The sequence below is a fragment of the Macaca fascicularis genome, chromosome 6 (genome assembly GCF_037993035.2).
Source record: "Macaca fascicularis isolate 582-1 chromosome 6, T2T-MFA8v1.1".
Lineage (NCBI taxonomy): Eukaryota > Metazoa > Chordata > Mammalia > Primates > Cercopithecidae > Macaca > Macaca fascicularis.
In genome coordinates this window covers 147139603-147166816 of record NC_088380.1, presented here as the reverse complement: position 1 = coordinate 147166816, position 27214 = coordinate 147139603, and the positions used below count along the sequence as shown (strand labels likewise).

General features: G+C 48.5%; 3 protein-coding genes across 7 annotated transcripts; 2 read left to right on the top strand and 1 right to left on the bottom strand.

Annotated features, from left to right (window-relative positions):
* The first annotated feature begins 67 nt into the window (after window positions 1-67).
* HARS1 (histidyl-tRNA synthetase 1) lies at window positions 68-16679 on the top strand. Its single transcript, XM_005558003.4, has 13 exons — window positions 68-234; window positions 504-593; window positions 7149-7268; window positions 10509-10604; window positions 11571-11696; window positions 12670-12777; window positions 12927-13025; window positions 13258-13351; window positions 13561-13688; window positions 13781-14023; window positions 15460-15576; window positions 15768-15914; window positions 16259-16679. The coding sequence occupies exons 1-13, from the start codon at window positions 145-147 to the stop codon at window positions 16328-16330; spliced, it is 1530 nt and encodes a 509-aa protein (XP_005558060.3). The 5' UTR covers window positions 68-144; the 3' UTR covers window positions 16331-16679.
* Window positions 16680-16705: 26 nt separating this feature from the next.
* DND1 (DND microRNA-mediated repression inhibitor 1) lies at window positions 16706-19773 on the top strand. Of its 5 annotated transcripts, none has more exons than XM_073994427.1 (5): window positions 16706-16842; window positions 17197-17314; window positions 17678-18139; window positions 18825-19217; window positions 19302-19773. In XM_073994427.1, the coding sequence occupies exons 3-5, from the start codon at window positions 17803-17805 to the stop codon at window positions 19451-19453; spliced, it is 882 nt and encodes a 293-aa protein (XP_073850528.1). In that variant the 5' UTR covers window positions 16706-16842; window positions 17197-17314; window positions 17678-17802; the 3' UTR covers window positions 19454-19773. The 5 variants fall into 5 exon arrangements, with proteins under 5 accessions (XP_073850528.1, XP_073850529.1, XP_045250265.1 ...); XM_073994428.1 differs by having other exon boundaries at window positions 16709-16838; XM_045394330.3 differs by lacking the exon at window positions 16706-16842 and adding an exon at window positions 17041-17071.
* On the bottom strand, window positions 19613-26357 carry WDR55 (WD repeat domain 55). Its single transcript, XM_005558008.5, has 7 exons — window positions 26055-26357; window positions 22221-22321; window positions 22053-22140; window positions 21764-21943; window positions 21567-21666; window positions 21309-21478; window positions 19613-21224 (listed from the first exon to the last, which is right to left on the bottom strand). Exons 1-7 carry the CDS (start codon window positions 26243-26245, stop codon window positions 20903-20905), a joined length of 1152 nt encoding a protein of 383 aa, XP_005558065.2. The 5' UTR covers window positions 26246-26357; the 3' UTR covers window positions 19613-20902.
* Window positions 26358-27214: the final 857 nt, after the last annotated feature.

The following is a 27214-nucleotide window of genomic DNA, read 5'->3' as shown; positions in this document are numbered from 1 at the left end:
GGCAGGAGCCGGAAATAATTTTTGTGCTCGGCGGAGGCTCTCTAGGCGTGCGACCCGGCGACTCGATAGCCGGAAGTCATCCTTGCGGAGGCTGGGGCCGCCGTCGCTGGTCTAGGCAGCAGTGGGTTCAAGTGGACAGCCGGGATGGCAGAGCGTGCGGCGCTAGAGGAGCTGGTGAAACTTCAGGGAGAGCGCGTGCGAGGCCTCAAGCAGCAGAAGGCCAGCGCCGAGCTGGTAAGACTTAGGCAGCAGGGGAGGGCCAAGGCAAAGCCTGGGAGGACGTAAAGCCAGGGTGTTCGGGACATAGGATAGGGATGTGAGGGAAACGACCAGGCTTGTAGGGAGGAGAGTGGACTGCGTGGGGAGGTATCCGGGGTGGGTCCCGAGAGAAACAAAGCTAGGCCTGAGCAGAGAGATCCTGATGAGGGAGGAATATTGAATGAATGGCGGGGGAGGCAGGAGACTGACAGATGGTTAGCTCAGCGCCTTCTTTCCCTCCACAGATCGAGGAGGAGGTGGGAAAACTCCTGAAACTGAAGGCACAGCTGGGTCCTGATGAAAGCAAACAGAAGTTTGTGCTCAAAACCCCCAAGGTAATATCATTCCTGTAGGGAGCCACTGAGAAAGTCTCTAACTCTACTCACGGGGCGCTTATGTCTGCCTCCTTAAACCAGGTCATTGAGGAGGATCTGAAATACTGCAGAGGAGAGGACAGTCGCTCTGGGCGCTGGGCTGGACTGGACTGGACTCTACCTGAGTCATTCTGGGATGGCAAAGTGATGGCAGAAGCTAGGCCAGCTGGGTGATCGGGGAGTCAGCCTGCTGCTGCTACTCCTTCGTTCATTCAGTAAATGTGTATTTAGCACTGTGTCTCTAGCACTATACAAAGCACTGAATATATACCATGGTGGACAATATAGCCTCCCCTCATGGAGCTTACATTCTACTGAAGGAGAGAGACTTAGAACAAATAATCCCACACAGATTTTTTTTTTTTTTTTTTTTTAAACGGAGTATCCTGTATTGCACAGGCTGGAGTGCAGTGGCACATCTTGGCTCACTGCAGCCGCTGTCTCCTGGGTTCAAGTGATTCTCCTGCTTCAGCCTCCTGAGTAGCTGGGACTACAGGTGCCCACCACCACGCCCAGCTAATTTTTGTATTTTTAGTAGAGACAGGATTTCCCCATATTGGCCAGGATGGTCTTGAACTCCTGACCTCAAGTGATCCGCCCGTCTCAGTCTCCCAAAGTGCTGGGATTACAGACGTGTGCCACCGCACCTGGCCACCACACATGGTTATGTAATTACATATTGTGAAAAATGATATAAAGACTTTAAGGTTGCTCTGAGAAAAATAAGGGAGAACTGGGGAGTCTGAGAAAGGCTAACTGAGGAAGTGATATACTAACCGATCTAGTGAATGAGTAGGAGATAGCCAGAGGACAAGTGTGACAAAGATAAGTCCAGGTAGAGTATGGAAACCCTAAAGTGGGAAAGAACTTTGGTAGTTTTGAGGAACTAGAGGATGATCTACATGGCTAGAACTAAGTAAAGGAGAGTAGAGTGGAATGAGGTTGGAGATTCTGAGCTCATCCTCCAGTTCAGTTCCACTTTCTCTAAGTTCTATAAACAGAACTGTTTACCCTTTCATCTAGGTTCTCTCGGCACTTCATACATATTTCTGTTATTGCACCAACTTTAAGTAGTTATTTTTGTGGTTTATATACCCTGAGACAGACTAGGTGCCTAAATAGATATAGTCAGCCCTCCATATCCCAAGGTCCCACATTCACAGATTCAACCACCTGTGGAGATCAAAACCATTCAGGGGAAAAGAAACAATTAAGAAAAAAAATCTGGCTGAATGTGGTGGCTTACACCTGTAATCCCAGCACTTTTTTTTTTTTTTTTGAGACGGAGTCTCACGCTGTTGCCCAGGCTGGAGTGCAGTGGCGCGATCTCGGCTCACTGCAAGCTCCGCCTCCCGGGTTCCCGCCATTCTCCTGCCTCAGCCTCCTACTGAGCTCCGAACAATGTTATATAGTCTAAGGAAAGTAGGCATAGAATCATTATACAAATTAGAGGTATGATTGGCTGGAGTTTGAACAAAGCGATTTGGCAAACTATGATTGGTTCCCGCCATTTCTGATATTTCAGTACAACCCTTGAGGCGGAAGAGCAGTTTTACACAAAGGCAGTTAATTATATTGCATCAGGTTGCACGACCAGTTTATGGCTATCTTGCTTAAACACACCTTGTGACCTGGCTATCTTACTTAAACATTCCTTGTGACCTGGCCTCAGAAAGAGAAACATGTACTTACAGAACTTACGAAACCTCTGGTACGTGCAAAGATTAGAGAGCAGAACAAGGGTGTAGCGGGTGGGGGGCGGGTACACATCTATCTTTGCGCCCGCCACCGCGCCCGGCTAATTTTTTGTATTTTTAGTAGAGACGGGGTTTCACTGTGGTCTTGATCTCCTGACCTTGTGATCCGCCCGCCTCGGCCTCCCAAAGTGCTGGGATTACAGGCTTGAGCCACCGCGCCCGGCCAATCCCAGCACTTTGAGAGGCCACAAGGGGAGGATCATTTGAGCCCAGGAGTTTGAGACCAGCCTGAGCAACATAGTGAGTCCCTATCTCTACAAAAAAAAAAAAAAAAAAAAAAAAAAAACCTTTTAAAATCTAACAATAAAAATTTCAAATAAAAAAATATAGTATAACAACTATTTACACAGCCTTTACATTGTCTAAGGTATTATAAATACTCTAGAGACTATTTAAAGTGTATAGGAGGATGTGCATATATTTTTATATCAAGGGCTTGAGCATCCATGGATTTTTGGTATCCACACGGGGCCTAGAACAAATCTCCTGCGGATACTGAGGGATGACTCTATTTAATAAATGTATTTGAAATTGAATTCCAAAGGAGAGGGGAGATGTCTGTTTTCCTTGTGTTAAGGTTAATTCTTTGGGCTCCTAAATTCATTGAGCTGTTTCTTTCTACATATAACTCATATTCGGAGGTTAAAGAGACAGTGTAAAATCCCAAAGTGGTGATGATCAGTGATTATTCAAACTATTAGATGAAAAGCTTACTGTGGAATTTATGATGGATCAGTCTGTCCTCACCAGTGATGAGTTTTAACATCACTAAAGTAGGACAACTAGACATGTTCCTGCTGATGTGATGCAACAAGAAGTACACAGCACCACCTGTGAAGTACTCTTGCCAAGTAAATTGAATTTGAATCTAATCAGATCTTTGGACTAACTATCAGTTTACAGGAAATACTAGAGATGGAGGAACATGTTAAATGACACATTAAGCATATTGTTTACCAAATCTAGAATGTGAAAAAATTTTTTAGGACAAATGAACCAATTTTCCTAGTTAATAAATGACCTTTTTAAAATAAAAAAAAAAGTGGGGGAGGGAAGGAAACTATTGTAGATTAAATAGACATATCAGCTGATTACAACGCATAGACTTCATTTTGAAGTTGATTCAAATAAATCAACCATAAAAAGATATTATCGAGGCAACAGGGAAAAACTGACCATGGCTTAGCATTAGATAATATTAAGGAGTTGCTGTTAGTTTTGTTAGTTATAATAAAGATAGAGTCTTTGGGGTTTTTTAAATGTCCTTATGTGTTAGAGATTCATATTGAAGTATTTATGGATGAAATGATATGACGTCTGGGATTTATTTCAAAATATTTAAGAAAAACATGTAAGGGCTTAAATAAGAATAGCAGATATTAATGGTTGTTGGAGCTGGGTAATGGATAAATGGTGACCTGTAATACTATTCTCTATATTGTGTCTTTGAAATTTTCCATATTATAGCATTAAAATAAGATTATGCTAGAGAGTTAATACCCATTTTAGTATTAACAATAGAAAACTCAGTATTGTGAGACAAGACTCTTTCAAGGGATCTTCATGGTCAAAACTATTTCTATAGTAATTCATTTGTTTTGTTTGAGACGGAGTCTTGCTGTGTTGCCCAGGCTGGAGTGCAGTGGCGTGATCCTAGCTCACTGCAACCTCCGCCTCCTGGGTTCAAGCGATTGTCCTGCCTCAGCCTTCCGAGTAGCTGGGACTACAGGCATGTGCCACTGCACCCAGCTAACTTTTGTATTTTTAGTAGAGACGGGGTTTCACCGTGTTGGCCGTGCTGGTCTTGAACTCCTGGCCTCAAGTGATCCACCCACCTTGGCCTCCTAAAGTGCTGGGATTACAGGCATGAACCACTGTGCCTAGCCCTTCTATAATAATTCTAAGATGTTATCTGCCTTTTCTATTGTGTTAACATTTGCACCAAAGGCACAAAAGCACTGATGAGTAGAACTGCTGGTGCCTCAGCATAAATTAAGACAGTGACACTAAACTGTACTAATAGCCAGTATGTTCTTCACTGCCATGCACTCACAGCAAGTAAATAAATAAATAAAGTTTAGTTTTACTTAACAATGTCATTGATAAAATGGTAAAACTTTGTTCGTTTGTTTGTTTTGGGGTTTTTTGTAGACAGAATCTCACTCTGTTGCCCAGGCTGGAGTTCAGTGTCACGATCTTGGCTCACTGCAGCCTCCACTTCCCGGGTTCAAGCAATTCTTGTGCCTCAGCCTCCTGAGTATCTGGGATTACAGGCGGGTACCACCACACCCAGCTAATTTCTTGTATTTTACAAAAAACACAAGAAATCTACAACATGTTTCACCATGTTGCCCAGGCTGGTTTTGAACTCTTGAACTCAGGCAATCTGTCCACCTTGGCCTCCCAAAGTGCTAGGCGTGAGCCACCATGCCTGGCCAAAAAACTTACTAATTTTATTGAATCTTGACCCTTGAGGACCCTATTTTTAAATATTTGCTATGACAAAATGGGAAGCACATATAAAGCACTTCTGCACCCCAAGGTAGGGAAAATGCTTATGCCATTGTTCAAGTTGCAAGCTGATCTAGCTACTTTTTTCATAGAACATCTTGTTTTATTTGAATTAACAACTGAAAGATAAATTATGGTTTTTCAAATTTAAATATTTGGCAGACATTTTTACAACAATGAACGAAGTGAGCCTTGTCACCTCAAGGAAGACATCTGACAGTGCCTGTAGGCAGTGATAAAATTCAAATATTCAGGTGAAAGTTAGAATTTTAGAAAACTTGGGCTGGTGGTGACTCATGCCTATAATCCCAATGCTCTGGGAGGCCAAGGCGGGCGGATCACCTGAGGTTGGGAGTTTGAGACCAGCCTGACCAACACAGAGAAACGCCATCTCTACTAAAAATTAGCCGGGCGTGGTGGCGCGTGCCTGTAATGCCAGCTACTAGGGAGGCTGAGGTACAAGAATCGCTTGAACCCGAGAAGTGGAGGTTGCCGTGAGCCGAGATCGTGCCATTGCACTCCAGCCTAGGCAACAAGAAACTCCATCTCAAAAAAAAAGAATTTTAGAAAACTTGTATCTTCCATCATAAGCTTGACAGCTTCCCAATAATTAAAGAGTTTTCTGCTGGGTGTGGTGGCTTACGCCTGTTATCCCAGCACTTTGGGAGACCAAGGTGGGCAGATCACTGAGGTCAGGAGTTTCAGACCAGCCTAGCCAACATGGTGAAACCCTGTCTCTACTAAAAATACAGAAATTAGCCAGGTATGGTAGCGCATGTCTGTAATCCCAGCTCCCTGGGAGGCTGAGGCAGAAGAATCGTTTGAACCTGGGAGGTGGAGGTTGCAGTGAGCCGAGAACATGCCACTGTACTCCAGTCTGGGTGACAGAGCGAGACTCTGTGTCAAAAACAAACAAAAAACCAGGCTGGGCAAGGTGGCTTACGCCTATAATCCCAGCACTTTGGGAAGCTGAGGCAAGCGGATCATGAGGTCACGAGATCGAGACCATCCTGGCTAACATGGTGAAACTCCATCTGTACTAAATATACAAAAAATTAACCAGGCATGGTGGCACACACCTGTATGTAGTCCCAGCTACTCAGGAGGCTGAGGCTGAGGCAGGAGAATCATTTGAACCCGGGAGGCAGAGGTTGCAGTGAGCCAAGATCGCGCCACTGCACTCTAGCCTGGGTGACAGAGCGAGACTCCATCTCAAAAAAAAAAAAAAAAAAAAAAAGACTTTCTTGATGAGATCTGAGGTGATGTAAATAAATAAGGCTTCCTGATATTGTATAATGAAATGTATCAACATTTGAAAGACCTGTTATAAAGTTTCACAGGGTTCGCCAGGATGGTCTTGATCTCCTGACCTTGTGATCTGCCCACCTCGGCCTCCCAAAATGCTGGGATTACAGGCGTGAGCCACCATGCCCGACTGGTTGGTTTTTTTTTTGTTTTTTGTTTTTTTGTTTTGAGATGGAGTCTTGCTCTGTCGCTCAGTCTGGAGTGCAGTGGCGCAATCTCAGCTCACTGTAACCTCCGCCTCCCAGGTTCAAGTAATTCTCCCTGCCTTCAGCCTCCCGAGTAGCTGGGATTACAGGCACCCGCCACCACTATTTGTTTATTTTTTTTGAGACAGAGTCTCACTCTGTTGCCCAGGCTGGAGTGCAATGGCACGATCTCGGCTCACTGCAACCACCTCCACCTCCCAGGTTCAAGGATTCTCGTGCATCAGCCTCCCAAGTAGCTGGGACTACAAGGGGCGAGGCGTCACACCCGGCTAATTTCTGTATTGTTTAGTAGAGATGGGGTTTCACCATGTTGGCCAGGCTGGTCTCGAACCCCTGACCTCAGGCAATCCATCTGCCTCGGCCTCCCAAAGTGCTGGAATTACAGGCATGAGCCACTGTGCCCAGCCTCAGGTTGGTGTTTGTTATTAGGCCAGGAAATGTTCTGTTATCCCAGAAAGAGTTTTTAGGAAAATGACTTAAAGAAAAGAGTTCTAAGAATTTTAGAAAATAGACCCCAAGCTTAAAAGGGAATGGAGTTTGTAAGGCAGATAGCAAATGGTGTGGGAATTAATAGGGAATTATTTGTACTTGTTTTAAAACTCAGTGGCCTGTAGGAAAATCTGTTTAGAGCAGGATTTGCTTTTTCATTATTGAAGTCATCCTTTTATATTTTCAAAATGTATTGTTCTTGGTTTTCAAACCTCATTTCTGGTTCTCTGGCTGATTTCAACTCCAAGGGCACAAGAGACTATAGTCCCCGGCAGATGGCTGTTCGTGAGAAGGTGTTTGACGTAATCATCCGTTGCTTCAAGCGCCATGGTGCAGAAGTCATTGATACACCTGTATTTGAACTAAAGGTGAGGAAAGGGCAAGAAGAAACTACAATTGTAGATGAGTGGGCATTTGAATAACAAAGAAGATGACAACAAGAGAGTGAGGGTCCAAAGGGCCCACTCCTGTTGTGGACACAGACCAGTCTTCTCCAATAACAAGCGGGACAAGAATGGCTTGGAGGGAGAGGCCCTGTCTTTTATTATGTTGGTTGTGGCCAGCAGCTTCCAAAAGAGAGCCATTCTTTGGAGTGGTCTGGGTCCTGTCTACATTGTATTGCAGGGCGTTTGTACTTGGGATGTTTTCTAGATTCGTCCAAACCATACATACATAAATATGCAACCACTCTCCTATTGATGGACTCTGAGGTTGTTACTAGTTCTTTGCTATTAAAAACCAGATTGCAACTGGGCACACCTGTAGTTCCAGCTTTTCAGGAGGCTGAAGCAGAAAGATCACTGGATCCCAGGAGTTCAAGGCTGTAGTGTGCTATAGTGGTGCCTGTGAATAGCCACCATACTCCAGTCTGGGCAATGTAGCAAGACCCTGTCTCTAAAACCAACCAACCAACCAAGATTGCATTACTACCTGCTTCAAACCCAGTGATTCCCACTGCACTTATAGTACAACCCAAACTCTTTACTCAGGTTTACAGAGCCCTAGGTGATCTGGCCACTGCCTCTCCTACCTCATCTCATGCTAATGCTATTTTTCCTCTTGCGCACTATGCTACTCTGGTCTTCTTCCAACTCTTGGAACATAGTCAGTGTGTTTGTACCTCTGGACCTTTGTTCTTGCTCTTCCCTTTTCCTGAACTCCCTTTCCTTAGCTCTTTGCATGATTTATTTCAGATTATACTAGAGACTGCAGATTTTAATTCCTTTTTTCAAAAAACATAAATACAAATAGAGACAGAGGTCTTGCTATGTTGCCCGGGCTGCTTGCAAACCCCTGGCCTCAAGTGGTCCTCCTTCCTCAGCCTCCCAAAGTGCTGACATTACAGGCATGAGCCACCATGTCCAGCCAGCCAGATTTTAATTTCAGAGCTCAGCTAAAATGCCACTCCTCAAGTAGTCTTCTCCAACCACCTATTTAAAGTAGCTGTTCTCCCTCTATCACAATGAGCTGGTTTATTGCCTTTAGTCTATAAACCTGTCTGAAATTATCTGTTGTTTCCTTCATCAATGTAGTACCTGTCTCTTTTTATTGATATATAATTGTACATATTTATGAGACTGTTTTTACCTATTGTATTAGTTTGCTAGGGCTACCACAACAAAGTACCATAGACTGGGTAGCCTAAACAACAGAAATGTATGTTCTCACAGTTCCAGAGGTTGGACGTTGACATAACATGCTGGCAGGCCTAGTTCTTTCAGAGGCCCATAAAGGAAGGATCTGTTCCAGGCCTCTCTTCATGGCTTGTAGATGGCCATCGTCTCCCTTTGTCTTTTTCTTTTTTTTTTTTTAAATTGAGACAGAGTCTCGCTCTGTTGCCTGGGCTGGAGTGCAGTGGCACAACCTTATCTCACTGCAGCCTGCACCTCCCAGGTTCAAGCGATTCTCCTGCCTCAGTCTCCTAAGTAGCTGGGATTACACGCGTGCGCCACCACGCCTGGCTAATTTTTCTATTTTTAGTAGAGACGGGGTTTCACCATGTTGGCCAGGCTGGTCTTGAACTCCTGGCCTCAAGTGATTCACCCACCCTAGCCTCCCAAAGTGTTGGAATTACAGGCATAAGCCACCGCGCCCAGCCTCCCTTTGTCTTTACATCGTCTTTCCTCTGTCCTGTCTAAATTTTATCTTCTTACAACAACATATTAGATTAGAGCCCAACTTGGAGACCTCGTGTTAGCTTAATCATCTCTTTAAAGATCCTATCACCAAATGTAGTCATGTTCAGAGGTTACTGGGATTTAGGACTTAAACAAATGAATTGGGGAGGGTCGGGCAGGGGGATACAGTTCAGCCCATAACACTAGTGTGTGACTGTTTCTGATACTACGTACTGGGAAGTTTCAGGCTTTTTAATCTTTGCCAACCTGGTGAGCAAAATATGCTATTACCAATTATAGACATCACAGGGCAAGGACTGCTGTAATGCCCTTAAGACGTTCCTCAGTTTTTACTTTTGACATTATTCGAATCTCAGGCATCATAAAAACATTTATGTTTGTTGGTCTGATAACCCATTCCTAGTAGTTTATCATCAAGAAAAACACTTTTTTTAAAAAAAGAGCTATATACCTAAATATTATATATTGAAATGTTATGGGGCTTTTTTTTTTTTTTTTTTTTTTGAGATAGAGTTTCATTCTTGTCACCCAGGCTGCAGTGCAATGGTGCAATCTCTGCTCACTGCATCCTCTGCCTCCCAGGTTCAAGTGATTCTCCTGCCTAAGCCTCCAAATAGCTGGGATTACAGATGCCCACCACCTCCCCCAGCTCATTGTTGTGTTTTTAGTAGAGACAGGGTTTCACCATGTTGGCCAAGCTGGTCACGAACTCCTGACCTCAGGTGATCCATCCGCCTCCGCCTCCCAAAGTGCTGGGATTACAGGTGTGAGCCACCATGCCTGGCCTAAAACATTTTTTTCTAAAATTAGAATAACCTAAACATCTAACAGTATAACATTAGGGAGGAAGTAAGTACAGAGCTTCTTCTCACTGGAATTTATGCATCTTTTAAAAATACTTCAGGCCGGGCGCTGTGGTTCACGCCTGTAATCCCAGCACTTTGGGATGCTGAGGCGGGCAGATCACGAGGTCAAGAGATCGAGACCATCCTGGCCAACATAGTGAAACCTTGTCTCTACTAAAAATACAAAACTTAGCTGGGCATGGTGGCACCTGCCCGTAGTCTCAGCCACTCGGGAGGCTGAGGCAGGAGAATCGCTTGAACCCGGGATGCAGAGGTTGCAGTGAGCCGAGATCACGCCACTGCACTCCAGCCTGGCGACAGAGTGAGACACCATCTCAAAAAAAAAAAAAAAAAAAAATCATGCTGAGAAGTTGAGTCTGAAGAAAAAAAGATTTTTAAGAGAAAAATATGTAACAAAAATTCTACAGCTCTGTTACAAAATCAAAATACAAAAAACACAAAATTGATGTTTCCTTTCAATGATAACTACATCAGACACCTAAGAATTGGGATAAAGAGCAGAGGGAAATGTAGACAAGTTGGAATCAGTCATGTTTGTTTTTAAAATTTCCTTTTAAATTGTTATATTTATTACTATGACCACATTTATTTATGTTTTCTCTAGGAAACACTGATGGGAAAGTATGGGGAAGATTCCAAGCTTATCTATGACCTGAAGGACCAGGGCGGGGAGCTCCTGTCCCTTCGCTATGACCTCACTGTATCTTTCTAAACTTGGGCACTTGAGACTTTGGATGGATTGGCACTCACTTGGCTCAGGTTTAAGAATGGTAGGGTAGGTAGGATCAAATATGAGGCCTCTGGCGATTAGGGGAATTATTTCTCTAAACCAGGAGTGGGACTTTGGCTAAACAGAGCATACACACCCTTAGAAATCTTCTGAATCCTGAGTGAGACCTCAGCTTGATGTCAGGGCCCAGTTCCAACTCTACAGTCATCCCCTGGCTCCAGAATACCTCTCGCGTGCCCTGTCCAGTGGACAAAATTCGCCTTAATGGACCAGCAACACATTTCCCTTGTCTCCAAGCTACACAGAGAATCATCTGCTTAGAAATCCCATATGGGGGCCTTTTTCTGGTCTGTGGCCAACCTGCCCAGCCCCTTGCCATGCTCAGAAAAGTCCAGTCGGCCGGGCGCGGTGGCTCAAGCCTGTAATCCCAGCACTTTGGGAGGCCGAGACGGGCGGATCACGAGGTCAGGAGATCGAGACCATCCTGGCTAACACGGTGAAACCCCGTCTCTACTAAAAATACAAAAAAAAACTAGCCGGGCGAGGTGGCGGGCGCCTGTAGTCCCAGCTACTCGGGAGGCTGAGGCAGGAGAATGGCGTGAACCTGGGAGGCGGAGCTTGCAGTGAGCTGAGATCGGGCCACTGCACTCCAGCCTGGGCGACAGAGCAAGACTCCGTCTCAAAAAAAAAAAAAAAAAAAAAAAGAAAAGTCCAGTCAACACTACAAAAGAGAAAGGTGCCTTAATCTTTTTTGAGCCTTCAGCTGCCTCATGTGGTAGCACAGCTGGTGCTTTCTGATGTTTGTAAGTGCTATTAATCTTATGGGTGGCAGTTTTACCCACATAGGGAGGGGTTAGACCCCAACTTCTGTTGGTGATGATAATCAACTTGCAGACAGTGATAGGAGGGGCTTTCTCCTTAACTCTTTGTCATCAGGTTCCTTTTGCTCGGTATTTGGCAATGAATAAACTGACCAACATTAAACGCTACCACATAGCAAAGGTATATCGGCGGGATAACCCAGCCATGACCCGCGGCCGATACCGGGAATTCTACCAGTGTGTGAGTGTCGGGAAACCGTGGGGCAGGATGGGTTACTTGGGGCTTTCTCAAGCCAGCAGAATCTATTGAGTACTCAACAGTGTCCTGAGCAAATTGGATGACCCAGATAATGCTCTTAGGTTTCTATGGTGTTTTTTTTGTTTGTTTTTTGTTTTTTTGAGGAGTCTCGCTCTGTTGCCCAAGCTGGAGTGCAGTGGTGCAGTCTCGGCTCACTGTAACCTCTGCCTCCTGGGTTCAAATGATTCTCCTGCCTCAGCCTCCTGAGTAGCTGGGATTACAGGCACCTGCCACCACGCCCAGTTAATTTTTTGTATTTTGAGTAGAGACAGGGTTTCACCATGTTGGCCAGGCTGGTCTCAAACTCCTGATCTCGTGATCCGCCTGCCTCGGCCTCCCAAAGTGCAGGTGGTGTTAGCCACCGCGCCCAGCCTCTTCTATGGTGTTTTCATGCAGATTTAACAATGTCCCTGTGGTGGAGGAGGAGAATAAAGTCTCTCCATTTTACATATGAGTCAACTTGATACCCGCAGATGAAGAGATCATAGGGGTAAGAAAGGCAAAGTCAGGACTAGAACTCTTGGTCCAGTGCTCTTTATTTTAAACCACAGTGATAGGATCACAGCAGAGAATAAGGAAATTAGCTTTGATACATCAAATCATCCAGACTGATGCCAGGGCTTCTGGATGAATAGGGAAAATGGCTAAGCACTAAAGCCATATAATCACCCCACCCAGTAGGAGGAGTTAAGATGATGAAGTAGAAAATGAAGGAATAGCCCAGTAGATAGAAAGGAAACCAAAACTGGTGAGAAGCCCAAGGATGCTGGGGTTTACCTCTGGGCTGATGATAAGAAAATGAAAGAGAAAGTCTATGCTTGAGTGCAACCAGGCCTTCCTAGAGGACAGAGCTCCCAGAGTCCCCCCTTCAGAAAGGTGAATCCCTGAAGACCTCTGGCTAACCCTCTCCCTGCAGGATTTTGACATTGCTGGGAACTTTGATCCCATGATCCCTGATGCAGAGTGCCTGAAGATCATGTGCGAGATCCTGAGTTCACTTCAGATAGGCGACTTCCTGGTCAAGGTCAGTGCTGACAAGGCTGGGAGGGCAAAGTTGGGCCTGGCCTCTCACAAGATCCTTGTGCAGAGGGACCAGTAGCCCAAGTGACCATGACTATCGCAGGTCATGTAAGAAAAGAGATTCCCTCCGCACTATGCATTGATTCCTTGCAGGTAAATGATCGACGTATTCTAGATGGGATGTTTGCCATCTGTGGTGTTTCTGACAGCAAGTTCCGTACCATCTGCTCCTCAGTAGACAAGCTGGACAAGGTAACAACCCAAGTACTTGACTTCTTTTCCCAGATCCCACCCTGCCTTGGGAAATGGAAAACAAGATTGAGAGAGAGAGGTGCATGCCTTTATACCCACCAGAGGAAGGTTAGCCCTAGGATGTAGGCTCATGGGCAGCTACTGCTCCAAGACTGTTCCCTGAGGACAGTACATACCTGCTCTGTGGTGCAGAAGCTGCCCAGAGGTCCCTGACTGGTGTCTGTCTGCCTAGGTGTCCTGGGAAGAGGTGAAGAATGAGATGGTGGGAGAGAAGGGCCTTGCACCCGAGGTGGCTGACCGCATTGGGGACTATGTCCAGCAGCATGGTGAGGAACAGAACCAAGCCTCCTCAGCAGCCATCCAACTGCCCTCAGTCCTAAAGTTGAAACTGTTCTGTGTATGTACATAGGAGAGTGAGTGTGTGTATGTATATGTACACACACATGTATGGGCAACTAGAGTCCAGGCAAGAAGATCAACCCCCCTTACCTTTTTTGTTTGCTTGTCAGCCTCACTCACAAGTCTGTCTCCCCAGGTGGGGTATCCCTAGTGGAACAGCTGCTCCAGGATCCTAAACTATCCCAAAACAAGCAGGCCTTGGAGGGCCTGGGAGACCTGAAACTGCTCTTTGAGTATCTGACCCTATTTGGCATTGATGACAAAGTGAGTCAAGTTGGGGATGGGATCCCTTCTGAGCTCTGGGGCTTCAGATCCCTCATCTTAATCTGGCACTGACCATGTTCTTATCTCCACAGATCTCCTTTGACCTTAGCCTTGCTCGAGGGCTGGATTACTACACTGGGGTGATCTATGAGGCAGTGCTGCTACAGACCCCAGCCCAGGCAGGGGAAGAGCCCCTGGGTGTGGGCAGTGTGGCTGCTGGAGGGCGCTATGATGGGCTAGTGGGCATGTTCGACCCCAAAGGGCGCAAGGTGCCATGTGTGGGGCTCAGCATTGGGGTGGAGCGGATTTTCTCCATCGTGGAACAGAGACTAGAGGTAGGTCCTACGGGGTGGGTAGAAGACAGTCTGAGCAGGTGGTGGCACCTAAGCTATCTGATCTCCAAGGGAGTGAGTGGTGCTGCTTTGGGTAGGGAACATCTCACAGAAATGGAGAAAAGATTATTGCTCTTTTTCACAGATTTCTACCCCATTATAGGTCAGTTTTATGGATCTTTAATCCATCTTTCTCCACTAAATCCTCTGCTCTGGGTCTCTGCTTCCTTCAGGGCTGTCACAAACATGGGCTGCTGTATCCAAGACTTAGATCTTCCTCATGATACAGAATACTTAACATTTTAGTGCCTTGTGCCAGGCACTGTGCTTGGTGCTTTTCATGCATTATCAAAATATAATTCTTACCACAGCCTTGTGAGAGTAGCTAATTTTATTAATTGCATTTTCCAGATGAGAAAACTGAAGCATTATAGATCAAATAATTTGCTTAAGGCCATGAAACTTGTAAGTGGTAGAGTCAGAATTTGAATCCACGCGGTCTGACTCCAAAGTCTTGCCACTAACCACATTGCAATATTGTCTCTAAATGGGAAGCATGTGTCTGACGCCCTGGGATCCCTCACATGGCTACCGTGACTCTCTAACACCTAGAGTAACACCAAGGAAGCCTCTCGTGGCCTCAAGCCCTCCTTTGTTGCTGCTGGTCTTAAGTGGCTGGTTGCATTTCATCCTCTGGGAAATGCTCTGGCAACCTCCCCACGGTCTATGCCTTTTCTCTAGGGTGGAAACCACCCGTTTCCCAGTTGAGATCATTCTTCCAGTAGGCATCTTACATTGTAAGAACTATGAAAATAGTTTTCCTGAAAAAGACAAGGGAAGCAGCAGCAGCATTCTCCTTTCCCCATACCCATATACACGCCTGTGCCCTGTAACTGAAGTGCGAGAGGCACAGTGTCATAAATGGGTAGATAGTAAGTGGGGACTAAAACTGCCAAGGGTGATCTAGTTGGGGTAGGCTCATAGTAGTACTTCTGTGTGAATGCTTTGATGGACCCTTAAGGTACTACATGGACCAGTCTGGGCAACATGGTGAGATCCTATCTCTACAGATTAAAAAAAAAAAAAAAAAAAAAAAAAAGCTGCAGTGATCATGCCACTGCACTTCAGCCTGGGTGACAGAGACCCTGTCTCAAAAAAAAAAAAAAGTACTACATGGAGATAAGCTTGAAGTTACTGTAAAAAAGCTACCTTTACTCTTACCCTAAGTTAGTTATTCTGACACATCCTATGTACAAGTTAGTTCAGTCCTCATATCTACTAAAAGCTACCTTATGCCTAAGGTGCTAGATGAGAAGACAGGGCCCCTGCCCTGGTAGAGCTGAGTTGGGCCTGGTCTCAAGATCCTGACTAGAGCCTGCTTTGTTTGCTCCTTGAAGGTGTTAGCCCAGCTCTCTGACTCTTATCTGCCCCTTCCCCAGGCTTTGGAGGAGAAAGTACGGACCACGGAGACACAGGTACTTGTGGCATCTGCACAGAAGAAGCTGCTAGAAGAAAGACTAAAGCTTGTCTCAGAACTGTGGGATGCTGGGATCAAGGTATGGGAGGCAAGCCCCAGGGTGGCAGCAAACTTGGGTGTGCTGGGCACAAACTGAATAAAAGCTCACCCATAATGGATCCTGCCATTACTTCTCAAAAGTGGAGCTAAGAACAAGGTGCCAGCTTGCACACCCTCTGTCCCTGAGGACAGCAGAAGCCAGCCTTCCTCTTCTGCTCTTGTCCCCTGCAGGCTGAGCTGCTGTACAAGAAGAACCCAAAGCTTTTGAACCAGTTGCAGTACTGTGAGGAGGCAGGCATCCCACTGGTGGCTATCATTGGCGAGCAGGAACTCAAGGATGGGGTCATCAAGCTCCGTTCAGTGACTAGCAGAGAAGAGGTAAGGGAAGCGGGCAGGAAGGCTAAGGGACAGAGAATGTATGCCATTTTGGCAGGCCCATGCCCATTCAAGACCTGAGAAAAAGCCTGGCATTGATATTAATACAACCATAAAAGACTTGAGAGCTTAACCTGTTACTGTAGTCTTAGTAGGGTGAGATCTCCGTCCCTGCATATACCCTATGTTTTGTTGGCTCCCCCAAGAGGCACACTCTAGCCTGAGGTGTTTAATTAGGTTCCTGCTCCCAGCTGAGACTGATGCCTAGAGGGCTAGAGGAAACTAGGCACTCGGGCAGCAGTGGAATGGAAGATGCTTATACCACCTTCTTCTCCCATCCTGGCCAGGTGAATGTCCGAAGAGAAGACCTTGTGGAGGAAATCAAAAGGAGAACAGGCCAGCCCCTCCGCATCTGCTGAACTGAGCAATCTATCAGAGGAAAGGAAGTGGGACTGGTACTATTTGAGGTTAAGACAAACTGCATATGTACTTCAACTGCTTTGCACTTTTCCGTTTCAGCAGGAAGACCTGAAGACTGGTCAGAACAGAGACTTTAATTTTTATTATGGTTATTTTATTGATTATTACTGGCAAAAATGGCCAGATACTACACCTTTTTCATACAAGGCCCTGGGGGCTTAGTCCAGTCTGTGCTCCTGGGCTACAAGGACCCAGCCTGAGATGGTCTCATCTACAGGGCCTCGCACCAGTTGGAGCAGATGCCTCCCTATCAATTGCCAAAGGTCCAATAAAATGCCTCAACCTCAACCAGAGCCTGCGTGTCACTGATGCCTAGCCCCACCTTCCCCGGCAGACCAATGTAGGGATGGAAAAGGGAGAAAGACAGTAACCTTGTGACCCAGAGGTTCTTGTCTCCAGCGTCCACCCTGCGGCTTGGGAGCTCCTCCTCCTCGGGAGGCAGTCCCCGTAGGTACTCACCCACTAATTTGCAGCTTTCACCTGAGGGTCTGAGCGAAGCCCGGGCGGCGCACGTGCAGTGGATACCTCCACCCCCTTGGGAGGCGGGGTCGCGCTCAGAGCCAATGAGAGCTTGCGGGGTGGAGGGGTAGGGAAGCTTCCAGAGGCTGGTGGGGAGGAAGTTATAAAGAGGGTAGGAGGGGGCCAGCGGGAGGGCCATGCAGTCCAAGCGGGATTGTGAGGTAAGCGGCTGGCGACTTGGGGGCCGGCGCCGGAGCGGGGGTCGGCTTTAGTGACCCCAGTACCCACAGAAGAGGTGGGGGGCGGACTTGGCGATCCGCCATTCCAACCTTCCTTTCCCTCTCAGCTGTGGTGTGAGAGGGTGAATCCAGAGAACAAGGCGGCGCTGGAGGCGTGGGTCAGGGAGACAGGCATCCGCCTGGTGCAGGTGAACGGGCAGAGGAAGTATGGCGGGCCACCCCCAGGTACGGTAGTCCCAGCCCCTCTGCCTGTCCGGCTACACCAACCCCCTTTGGGGGAGGGGCTGCCCCAGCCTTCACTGTCAGGAACTGCAAACTACCCGGATTTATATCCCCCAGCAAAGGAGGAACTGTGGCTCCACGCCCACCCGCCCCGTCGAGGGAGGGGGCCAATCTCAAGGTGTACCTACTCTGCGCCAGCCCCTTCGTTAGCGCAGTCACCTAATTATGCCAACCACCCAGGGTACGGGTGTAAGCCCATTTCACAAACCTTGGTTCACATCGCTTCCCACCCTCGCGCGCTGGGTCCGTGGGCTCAGAATTCGAAAGCGTCGCCTGACGGTGGCCTTGCATACCCCCTTCCCACAGGCTGGGTGGGCAGCCCGCCGCCAGCTGGGTCAGAGGTATTCATCGGGCGGCTGCCTCAGGACGTGTACGAGCACCAGCTTATCCCGCTGTTCCAGCGCGTGGGCCGCCTCTACGAGTTCCGCCTGATGATGACCTTCAGCGGCCTGAACCGCGGCTTCGCCTATGCCCGCTATAGCTCGCGGCGCGGCGCGCAGGCCGCCATCGCCACGCTGCACAACCATCCGCTGCGGCCGTCCTGCCCGCTGCTCGTGTGCCGCAGCACCGAGAAGTGTGAGCTGAGCGTTGACGGCCTGCCGCTGAATCTGACCCGCAGCGCGCTGCTGCTCGCGCTGCAGCCGCTGGGTCCCGGCCTGCAGGAGGCGCGGCTGCTGCCCAGCCCCGGACCGGCGCCTGGGCAGATCGCTCTGCTCAAATTCAGCTCTCACCGGGCCGCTGCCATGGCCAAAAAGGCCCTGGTGGAAGGTAGGCTGTGGCCGGGGGCTGGTTGGGGCCAAACGCGTTCTGCCAGGCACTTTACACTGAGCATAGCTGTTAAAGTTACAAGATCTTAGAGTCAAACATGCCAGAATTTGCAACCCTTTACTATTTGATCTCAGAGTTTTAAAACTTCCAATGGTGCTACCACCACCACTTACCTAAATTGGTAACACTTCCCGAGCATTATCTCCTGACTTAATCCTCAACATTCCCCTACACCCACACCGCATAATAGGCACAGGACCCTCGAGCTGTGAGGAAACTGTTAGAGAAATTGATTTGCTCAAGGGAACCCAACTGAGCCTTTTACTATAGTATTTGTTTCCTCAGACGGTTGTGAGAATTAAGTAACATAATGGGTGTATGGTATTTAGCATACTGACTGACTTACAGCAACTTTTGGCAGTAAAGATTAGCCATTATGATGGTTATGAGGCAGACAAAGCCTGCATTAACCAGTACTTCTCCAAGGAAACTTGTAAGGTAGCAGTTGTGTTATACTCCCTTTGCAAATAGTGGAGCCTGAAGGCTTGTCTTTTCTTACCCATGGTCACACTACCAGGAAATGCGAAGGCTACACATTACAGGACTGTGAGCTCCAAAGGGCTCACAACCTGGAGGCTTGGGCCCAGGGTTTGGACCTGCCCTTATCTTTACCTTTTTCCTGCAGGGCAGTCACACCTCTGTGGAGAGCAGGTGGCTGTGGAGTGGCTCAAGCCAGACCTGAAGCAGCGACTCCGCCAGCAGCTTGTGGGTCCCTCCTTGCGGCCCCCACAACCAGAGGGCAGCCAGTTGGCCTTGGCAAGGGACAAGTTAGGGTCCCAAGGGGCTCGGGCTACCCTGCAGTTGCTGTGCCAACGAATGAAGCTGGGCAGCCCTGTGTTCCTCACTAAGTGTTTGGGCATAGGACCTGCTGGCTGGCACCGCTTCTGGTATCAGGTGGTGATTCCTGGGCATCCGGTGCCTTTCAGTGGCCTCATCTGGGTTGTGCTGACCCTAGATGGCCAGGATGGGCATGAGGTGGCCAAGGATGCTGTGTCTGTTCGGCTGCTGCAGGCACTCAGTGAGTCTGGGGCCAGCCTCCTGTGGTCTGCTGGGGCTGAGGCAGGTACCATGGTTAAACAGTGACTCCATTCTCTCTCCACAGGCAGCCTGAATGGGCAGGCAGAGCCTGTGTCAGGCCCCAGCCCAGCAGGCCTGGGTGGCCACTATCTGACTCCCAAAGGTGGGGAGAGGCATGGGCCCAGGCCATCAGCCTCCCTGCTGGGACAGGGACCTACGGCACCTGGGGCAGCTTAGGTTTGGCTTAAGTTGTGGTGAGGGGCCTTGCTCTCCCCCTCCCAGCCCAGGGTCCAAGCTACCCTGTGGTCTTCCATGGCCATTCCTTGTCCCACACCCACCCGATCATACCTTCCCCCCTCTGCCACAGCTTAGCATGAATCTTCTTTATTGTCCTGATTTGTCTTTGTTGGTTTTTATTTGCGGGGAGGGGCAGCTGAGCCACAGGGGTCAGAAATTCTGCCCTTTGGCTCCACCACATGGCATTCTGGTTTTGGTTTCTGTGTAGTTTTGGGTCTTTCTATGCTGGTTGTATTTATATTAAACCCCTGGTTAGTATATACTTGTGTCTGTGCTATCTTGCCCTAGCTTAGAGTTTGTCTTATACTGATAGAGTGAATAGCTGCTACGGGGCAAGTACTTCCTCATATCAGCGCTTTGAATGCATCTTCTTGTGCTACACTGTAGGGTATTATAAATATATATCCAGTCCAGGCATGTTGGCTTTTGCCTGTAGTCCCAGCACTTTGGGAGGCTGAGACGGGTGGATCACCTGAGGTCAGGAGTTCGAGACCAGCCTGGCCAGCATGGAGAAACCCTGTCTCTACTAAAAATACAAAAATTAGCCTGGCGTGGTGACGGACACCTGTAATCCCAGCTACTTGGGAGGCTGAGGCAGGAGAATCACTTGAAACCCAGGAGGCGGAGGTTGCAGTGAGCCGAGATCATGCCATTGCACTCGAGCCTGGGCAACAGGAGCGAAACCCTGTCTCAAAAAAAAAAAAAAAATTCATATCCAGCCAGGCACGGTGGCTCATGCCTGTAATCCCAGCATTTTGGGAGGCCAAGGCAGGAGGATCACTTGATTCTAGGAGTTCAAGACCAGCTTGGTCAACATAGTGAAACTCCTAGTCTCTACCAAAAAAAAAAAAAAAATCACAAAAATTAGTCGAGCATGGTGGCACATGCCAAGTCTCAGCTACCAGGCAGGCTGAGGTGGATCACTTGAGCCGGGGAGGTCAAGGATGCAGTGAGCCATGATCAACCCACTGCACTCCAGCCTGGGTGACAGAGTGAGATCCTATCTCAAAAAAATGTTTTTTGGCAGGTGTGGTGGCTCGTGCCTGTAATCCCAGCACTTTGGGAAGCAGAGGCAGGTGGATCATTTGAGTCCAGGAGTTGTAGACCAGCCTGGACAACACAGACCCCTGTTTCTACCAAAAAAATTTAAAAATTAGCCTGGTGTGGTAGTGCACACCTGCAGTCCCACCTATTCCAGAGGCTGAGGTGGAAGGACACCCTGAGCCTGGGCACATTGAGGCTGCAGTGAGCCATGATCAAGCCAGTGCACTCCAGCCTGGATGACAGCAAAACCCTGTCTTTTAAAAAAAAATATCTTCTCTGGGGATGCAGCTCAATAAGCAAGACTCTTGCCTGGTGAGGACCTGTCTTGAGATTCAATTCATTCCCTCAGTCACTGTCATCCCCAGTCTCCTCCTCTTCTTCCTGAGCCATGGAGTCTTCTCCCTCTTCCCTCAGTCCTGCGAAGAAGTCATCAGTGCTCCAAGTCTTGCTGCTCAGAGCCCGCAGTGGTCCTCCCTTTTTTTTGCGCCGACGGTAGTCATCCACCACCACAGCTCGCAGCTGGGCCATGTCCCAAAACTTGAGGCGCTGGTCATGGCCGCTACTGGCCAGGAAGCGGCCACAGTGGGAAAGGGCCAGCTCCTCCACAGGCTCCCCAGGGTGCTGGCCCACACTGCCCACCACTCGGTTCGGTAGGATGTTCACAGCCCTGGGCAGGGAAACAACAGTGTTGAGTACTGGCTAACTGGGTCTGCCCTTCCTGTGACCTAAGGGCTGTCCAGGCTTCCCTCACCTGATGACTCCATCGGTGGAGCCAGTACACAGCAGACTCTCAGTGACTGGAACCATGCAGTCGATAGATTCAGCTCTCACGGCAAAGCGGTCACTTGTGGCCCCAAAGCCATTCCAGTTGAAGAGGTAGATGGTACCTTCACTGGAGCCACAGGCCACCTTCTTCCCACACTGCAGGTAAATAGGGAAAATGATGTGGAAGCTGCCTTAGACTAAGCCCCCAGCATACACCCCTCCATCCCACCATACCCAGCTATACTTTCATAAGGGTGACAGAGGTCAGATCCCCAGACTGAGGCTCTGAGAGCAGCTCAAATCGACGCCTCTTAACATTGAAGATTCCAAGGCAGCCATCCCCACTGTAGAGAGTAGAGCAATAGGCTTAGACACAAGGTCCATGTGAGGAAGACATTTCACAGGGAGAGGAGGGGAGGCAAGGCAGATTTGAGGTTGTACCTGGCTGTCAGCAGCAGCTTCTTGGCTGGATCCAGAGCCATGTCTGCGATGTACTCTTCATGTTGCCTCATATCCATTAAGGGGCCTTCCTTCCGCTGGTCCCAGAGACGGATACCACCCGTGTCATCCCCAGTGGCCAGAACATTCTCATCCACCAGCAGAAGACTGTTGATGGGGGCACTAGAGACACAGATGTAGAACTTCTTGGAGCATCTCTGTCCCAATGGGGACCTCCTGGTCCTTACCCTTCACCTCCATGCACATACACAGAATTGGCTGTTCTCCTTACCCATGAGCCTTGGAAACACGTCTTTCTAGTTGGCCCTGCTCCACATCTAGAACATGGATGGCTTTGTCCTTGGAGACAGTAACAAGCTCTGGGGAAAAGGTGCCCAGGTCATGGTGCTGCTCACTGCTCCCTTCCACCACATTGCTGGTTGTCTTCCCCAGTACTCACTCTGCCCATCTTCAGAGAAGGCCACAGCTCGGCAGGCCTTGAGATGGTGACCCGATGACCATAGCTCCTTGGTTTCTCCCTCTTGGCAAGAGTAGGAAAAGCTGGGGAGAGGGGAAGGAGAGTAAATGACTCCAGACCCATCCTGGGTTGCACTGAGTGCAGAGACCAACTAGACAGAGCAGCCTTCCCACCTACCTAGGAGTTCCTGCTTCTACACCTCCAAGCCCAAAGTTTACCATCTCATTTCTCCATTTTCAGTGAGTTTGAAATGTTAGGTCTTGCTTTTTTCAATATATATTAATTCAAGGTATATTTGCTCAACATTTCTTTGTGATCCCACCCAACCCCTCTTTATCATCTTTGAAAGCCCCAGCCTGGACAACGATTGGGTCTGGACCACTGTGAAGGAAATATTTCTTACATCAATGACAAAAAACCAGCCCCAGAAGTTAGAAATGTAAAAATCAGTACGGTAGAGCAGGCTCTTGCACTTCAGGTCTGCAGGAGCTACAGAAAGCCACAATTACAGTACATTGAGAGTACGTGCTAAAAAAGAGGCAGGATCAAAATGGAGGTGGGGAAGAGGCACCAGCCTGTAAACAACTTTGAGGTGAGTACTGTTTACAGAATACTCCCAGTGCCTGCCTCAGAGCAGATCCTCAAAAAGGGCAGAATGAATACATGCTTAATTGCCAGTGAGTTCCAGGTGGGCAGAACTGAGCCTGCTCATTTTCTCCGTCCCAGTGCCGAACATGAAAAAGTAGCTTAATAAACATTCACAGATTGAATGAATACTTGGGAAGGGAGAAGAGAGTCCTGGAAAGCTAAGGTGGTGACATGTGGGTTGGATCATACAAGAGTAGAGTTTACCTGGCCGAGAGCAAGGGCCAGATACTGGAGGCAGCAGAGATAAGGAATGAGGAGGGTTCCTTGTAGCAGGAGAGTAGCATGACTGAATCGGGAAAGATGGGCTGGGGTGGGCATGAGACCACGTGAGCCAAGTAGAAGTTTGAATTTAATCCTCTGAAAAGGAACCTTTTCACAATAGTCATGGCTGAGGGTGGGGAAGGGAAGAACCAAGAATTTTCCTCCAGAACCTTTTTTAAGACAAGGGAAGCAACAAAGTTGTGTGGAATGTGAAGAAAGGTGGATGTCTAGGGCAACTCCCAAGTGCCTGGCACCATAAATATGGATAGTAGTAGAAGGGAACTGTAAAATTGCACTGTACTGCAAATTTGTCCCCTCTGCAAGAGTAGGTATAATTCCCCTTCAAAGATGAAAATACAGAAGTTAACACGCTCAAGGCCATTACAGCTAACGGAGGGGTTGAGGTTTAAGTTCATTAAGTAAATCTGATAAGCACAGCATCTTCAAGTTTTCCACTGCCTCTAACTTGTATCTTTTGTTCAAAGTCAAACACGTGCCGGGCGCGGTGGCTCAAGCCTGTAATCCCAGCACTTTGGGAGGCCGAGGTGGGTGGATCACGAGGTCAGGAGATCGAGACCATCCTGGCTAACACGTGAAACCCCGTCTCTACTAAAAAAATACAAAAATTGCCGGGAGCGGTGGCGGGCGCCTGTAGTCCCAGCTACTCGGGAGGCTGAGGCAGGAGAATGGCGTGAACCCGGGAGGTGGAGCTTGCAGTGAGCTGAGATCCGGCCACTGCACTCCAGCCTGGGGGACAGAGCGAGACTCCGTCTCAAAAAAAAAAAAACAAAGTCAAACACGTATTGAGCACCTACCCTAAACTAGAGGCTGGAGATAAAATAGAGAACAAAACCGACGACAGATTACACTCCAGAACAGTGTTTTTTCACATTCTAGTCATATAACAGACTGGAAAGCTACAATCAGCATTTTGTGTACATGCACACAATAATAGAATAAAATCAGAAATTGTATCAGCATATATAATGTAAAAGGTATTTCTCTGAGAGGCAAGGTCAAAGACATTTGAAAAACATTAGTGAAGGAGACAGCATTCAAATAATTACACAAACGGATATATGGTTACCAACCATTCATTACTAAGGGAAAGGTACCATGTCACCTGGTGTCATGGCAGCATCTAATAGGTAACCAATTTTAGTCTGGGGATAGAGGAAGAGGGAAGAGATCCTGGGAACTCAGAGATAGTAGGTAAAAGTGAGGAGAAAGGAGTTTTCCGGACAGAATAGCATGTGCAAAGGGGCTGAGGTTTCGAGATTTTTTTATTTTTATTTTTCTGAGACGGAGTTCTGCTCTTGTTGCCCGCTGGAGTGCAATGGCACCATCTCGGCTCACTGCCTCGCAGGTTCAAGCGATTCTCCTGCCTCAGCCTCCCGAGAAACTGGGATTACATGCGCCCGCCACCACACCCAGCTAATTTTTCTATTTTTAGTAGAGACGGGATTTCACCATGTTGGCCAGGCTGTTCTCCCACTCCTGACCTCAGGTGATACCCCACCTGGTCTCCCAAAGTGCTGGGATTACAGGTGTGAGCCACCACGCCTGCCCCAAGATATATTTTTAAAAGGTATGGATGAATGAGCACAGATGGTCAGGGCGTTGAAAGCGGGATTGAGGAATTTGTACTAAATCCTAAAAGCAGACCATTGAAGGGTTTTAATCAAGGGAGTGTCTGCTCAGATTTATGTTGTTTTCTTTTTTGTTTTTTTGTTTTTAAATGGAGTCTCTGTCGCCAGCCTGGACTGCAGTGGCGCGATCTCAGCTCACTGCAACCTCTGCCTCCTGCGTTCAAGTGATTCTCCTGCCTCAGCCTCCCAAGTAGCTGGGACTACAGGCGTGTGCCACCATGCCCAGCTAATTTTTGTATTTTTAGTAGAGACGGGGTTTCACCATGTTGGCCAGGCTGGCCTCGATCTCTTGACCTCATGGTCAGCCCGCCTCAGCCTCCCAAAGTGCTGGGATTACAGGCGTGAGCCACCGCACCTGGCCTATGTTGTTTTCTTTTTGAGTCTCACTCTGTCGTCCAAGCTGGAGTGCAGTGGCGCGATCTTGGCTCACTGCAACCTTCACTGCCCGAGTTCTGCTGCCTCAGCCTCCCGCGTAGCTGGGATTACAGGCCCGCGCCACCACACCCGGCTAATTTTTGTATTTTTAGTAGAGACGGGGTTTCACCATGTTGGACAGGCTGGTCTCGAGCTCCAGCCTCTCAGGTGACCCGCCCACTTCGGCCTCCTAAAGTGCTGGGATTACAGGCGTGAGCCAAGATTTGTGGTTTGAAAAATCAATTAAAGGAGTCTGCTGAGCCTATTTCGGGCACAATATAATAATCCGGTAGGAGGCCGGGCGCAGTGGTTTACGCCTGTAATCCCAGCACTCTGGGTGGTCGAGGCAGGTGGATCACGAGGTCAGAAGTTCAAGACCAGTCTGGCCAAGATGGTTAAACCCCGTCTCTACTACAAATACAAAAAAAATTAGCCGGGCATGGTGGCGGGCGCCTGTAATCCCAGCTACTCAGGAGGCTGAGGCAGAGATTTGCTTCAATCTGGGTTGCAGTGAGCCCAGATCGCGCCACTGCACTTCAGCCTGGGCGACAGAGCGAGACTCCGTCTCGAAAATAAATAGGTAAGTAAATAAATAATAATTCGCTGGGAAATAACAAGGCCTTAAAGGGCTTTTTGTCCTACTACGGTCTCTGGGCTCTGTCACGACATTCCAGTTCTTTCAACAGATTGGTGTGATAATAAGAGCTGAATGTTACTGAATGAATCGGACCCAATCAATCACGCAAAATTTGTCTCCCTGCAACTTTCTCTCCTCTCTCCTGTTCCCAGCTCCATCCCCGGGGAGCTTCCAGACCCAGCGCCCCCGGCCCTGCCTCGCACTCACACGAACACGTCCCCGTCCACGTCCCCTGCAGCCAGTAGGTCACGGGCCGGATGGAACGCCAGCCCACTGGCCGGAGCTTCCAGCACGATGTCTTCCGGAGTGTCCCGGATCCGGGTAGGGGCTTCTATGGAGTCTGGGTCGTCCTCGTCGCTCCCATCCTCAGCGGGCCTCTCCTCACAAGTGCGGTCCATGCTGACTACTGCGAGCCACGCCGCCGCAGGGCAGTCAGCCTCGGAACCACCCTCGGAACCAGTCCCAGGCACCGGAGGAGCAGCCTGGGACTCTGCTTCCGCCTCAGGAGGCGGGGCCGGAAGTGTCGCCGGGACGTTCTCCCTCTTACAGGAGAGGTCGGTTGGCCGGTGCTGGTGTGGGTGGAGCGCAGCGAAGGAACCGCGCTTGAGAGATCTGCTACTTCCTTGTCCGGCTGTGGCCCAGTTTGGCCTAGGTAAACTGTGCGACCGTCAATTCCCTCCCTAGTCACGACACGTAAAGTTGGGAACTGCGTGTAAGTTTTTACTCTCCTACTTCAGACAGGCTTAATGCCCTTGGGATAGGAGAGAGGGACGCTAGTCCTTCGTGGCTTGGTGAAACTCAAGATCAAGTCAAGCGACAGCCAGGGCTGTCAGGAAGCCGCAAAATCCCACGCTGCGCGATGACATACAGGAGTCTCCGACAGCAGGCAGCTCAAGCAGCTGCTATCCACGCCCCTAACATCTTTGTGGCCAGTTTGCTGTGCCAGTTCCTACAATTTGTCTACAGAAACTCAATGAGCTGGACAAGCAGTGCTCAGTTCCCAAGAATTTTTTGTTTTGTTTTGCTTTGTTTTAAGACAGGGTCTTGCTCTGTCGCGCAGGCTGGAGTGCAGTGGCACGATCACCTCTGGGCTCAAGCGATCCTCTGGAGTAGCTGAAACTACAGGCATGTGGTACCACGCTTTTTTTTTTTTTTTTTTTTTTTTTTTGAGACAGAGTCTCGCCCTGGCTGGAGTGCAAATGACTCGATCTCGGCTCAGTGCAACCTCCTTCTCCCAGGTTCAAGCGATTTTCCTGCCTCAGCCTACCGAGTAGATGGGACTACAGGTGCATGCCACCACGCCCAGCTAATTTTTTGTATCTTTAGTAGAGATAGGGTTTCACCATGTTGGCCAGGGTGGTCTCAAA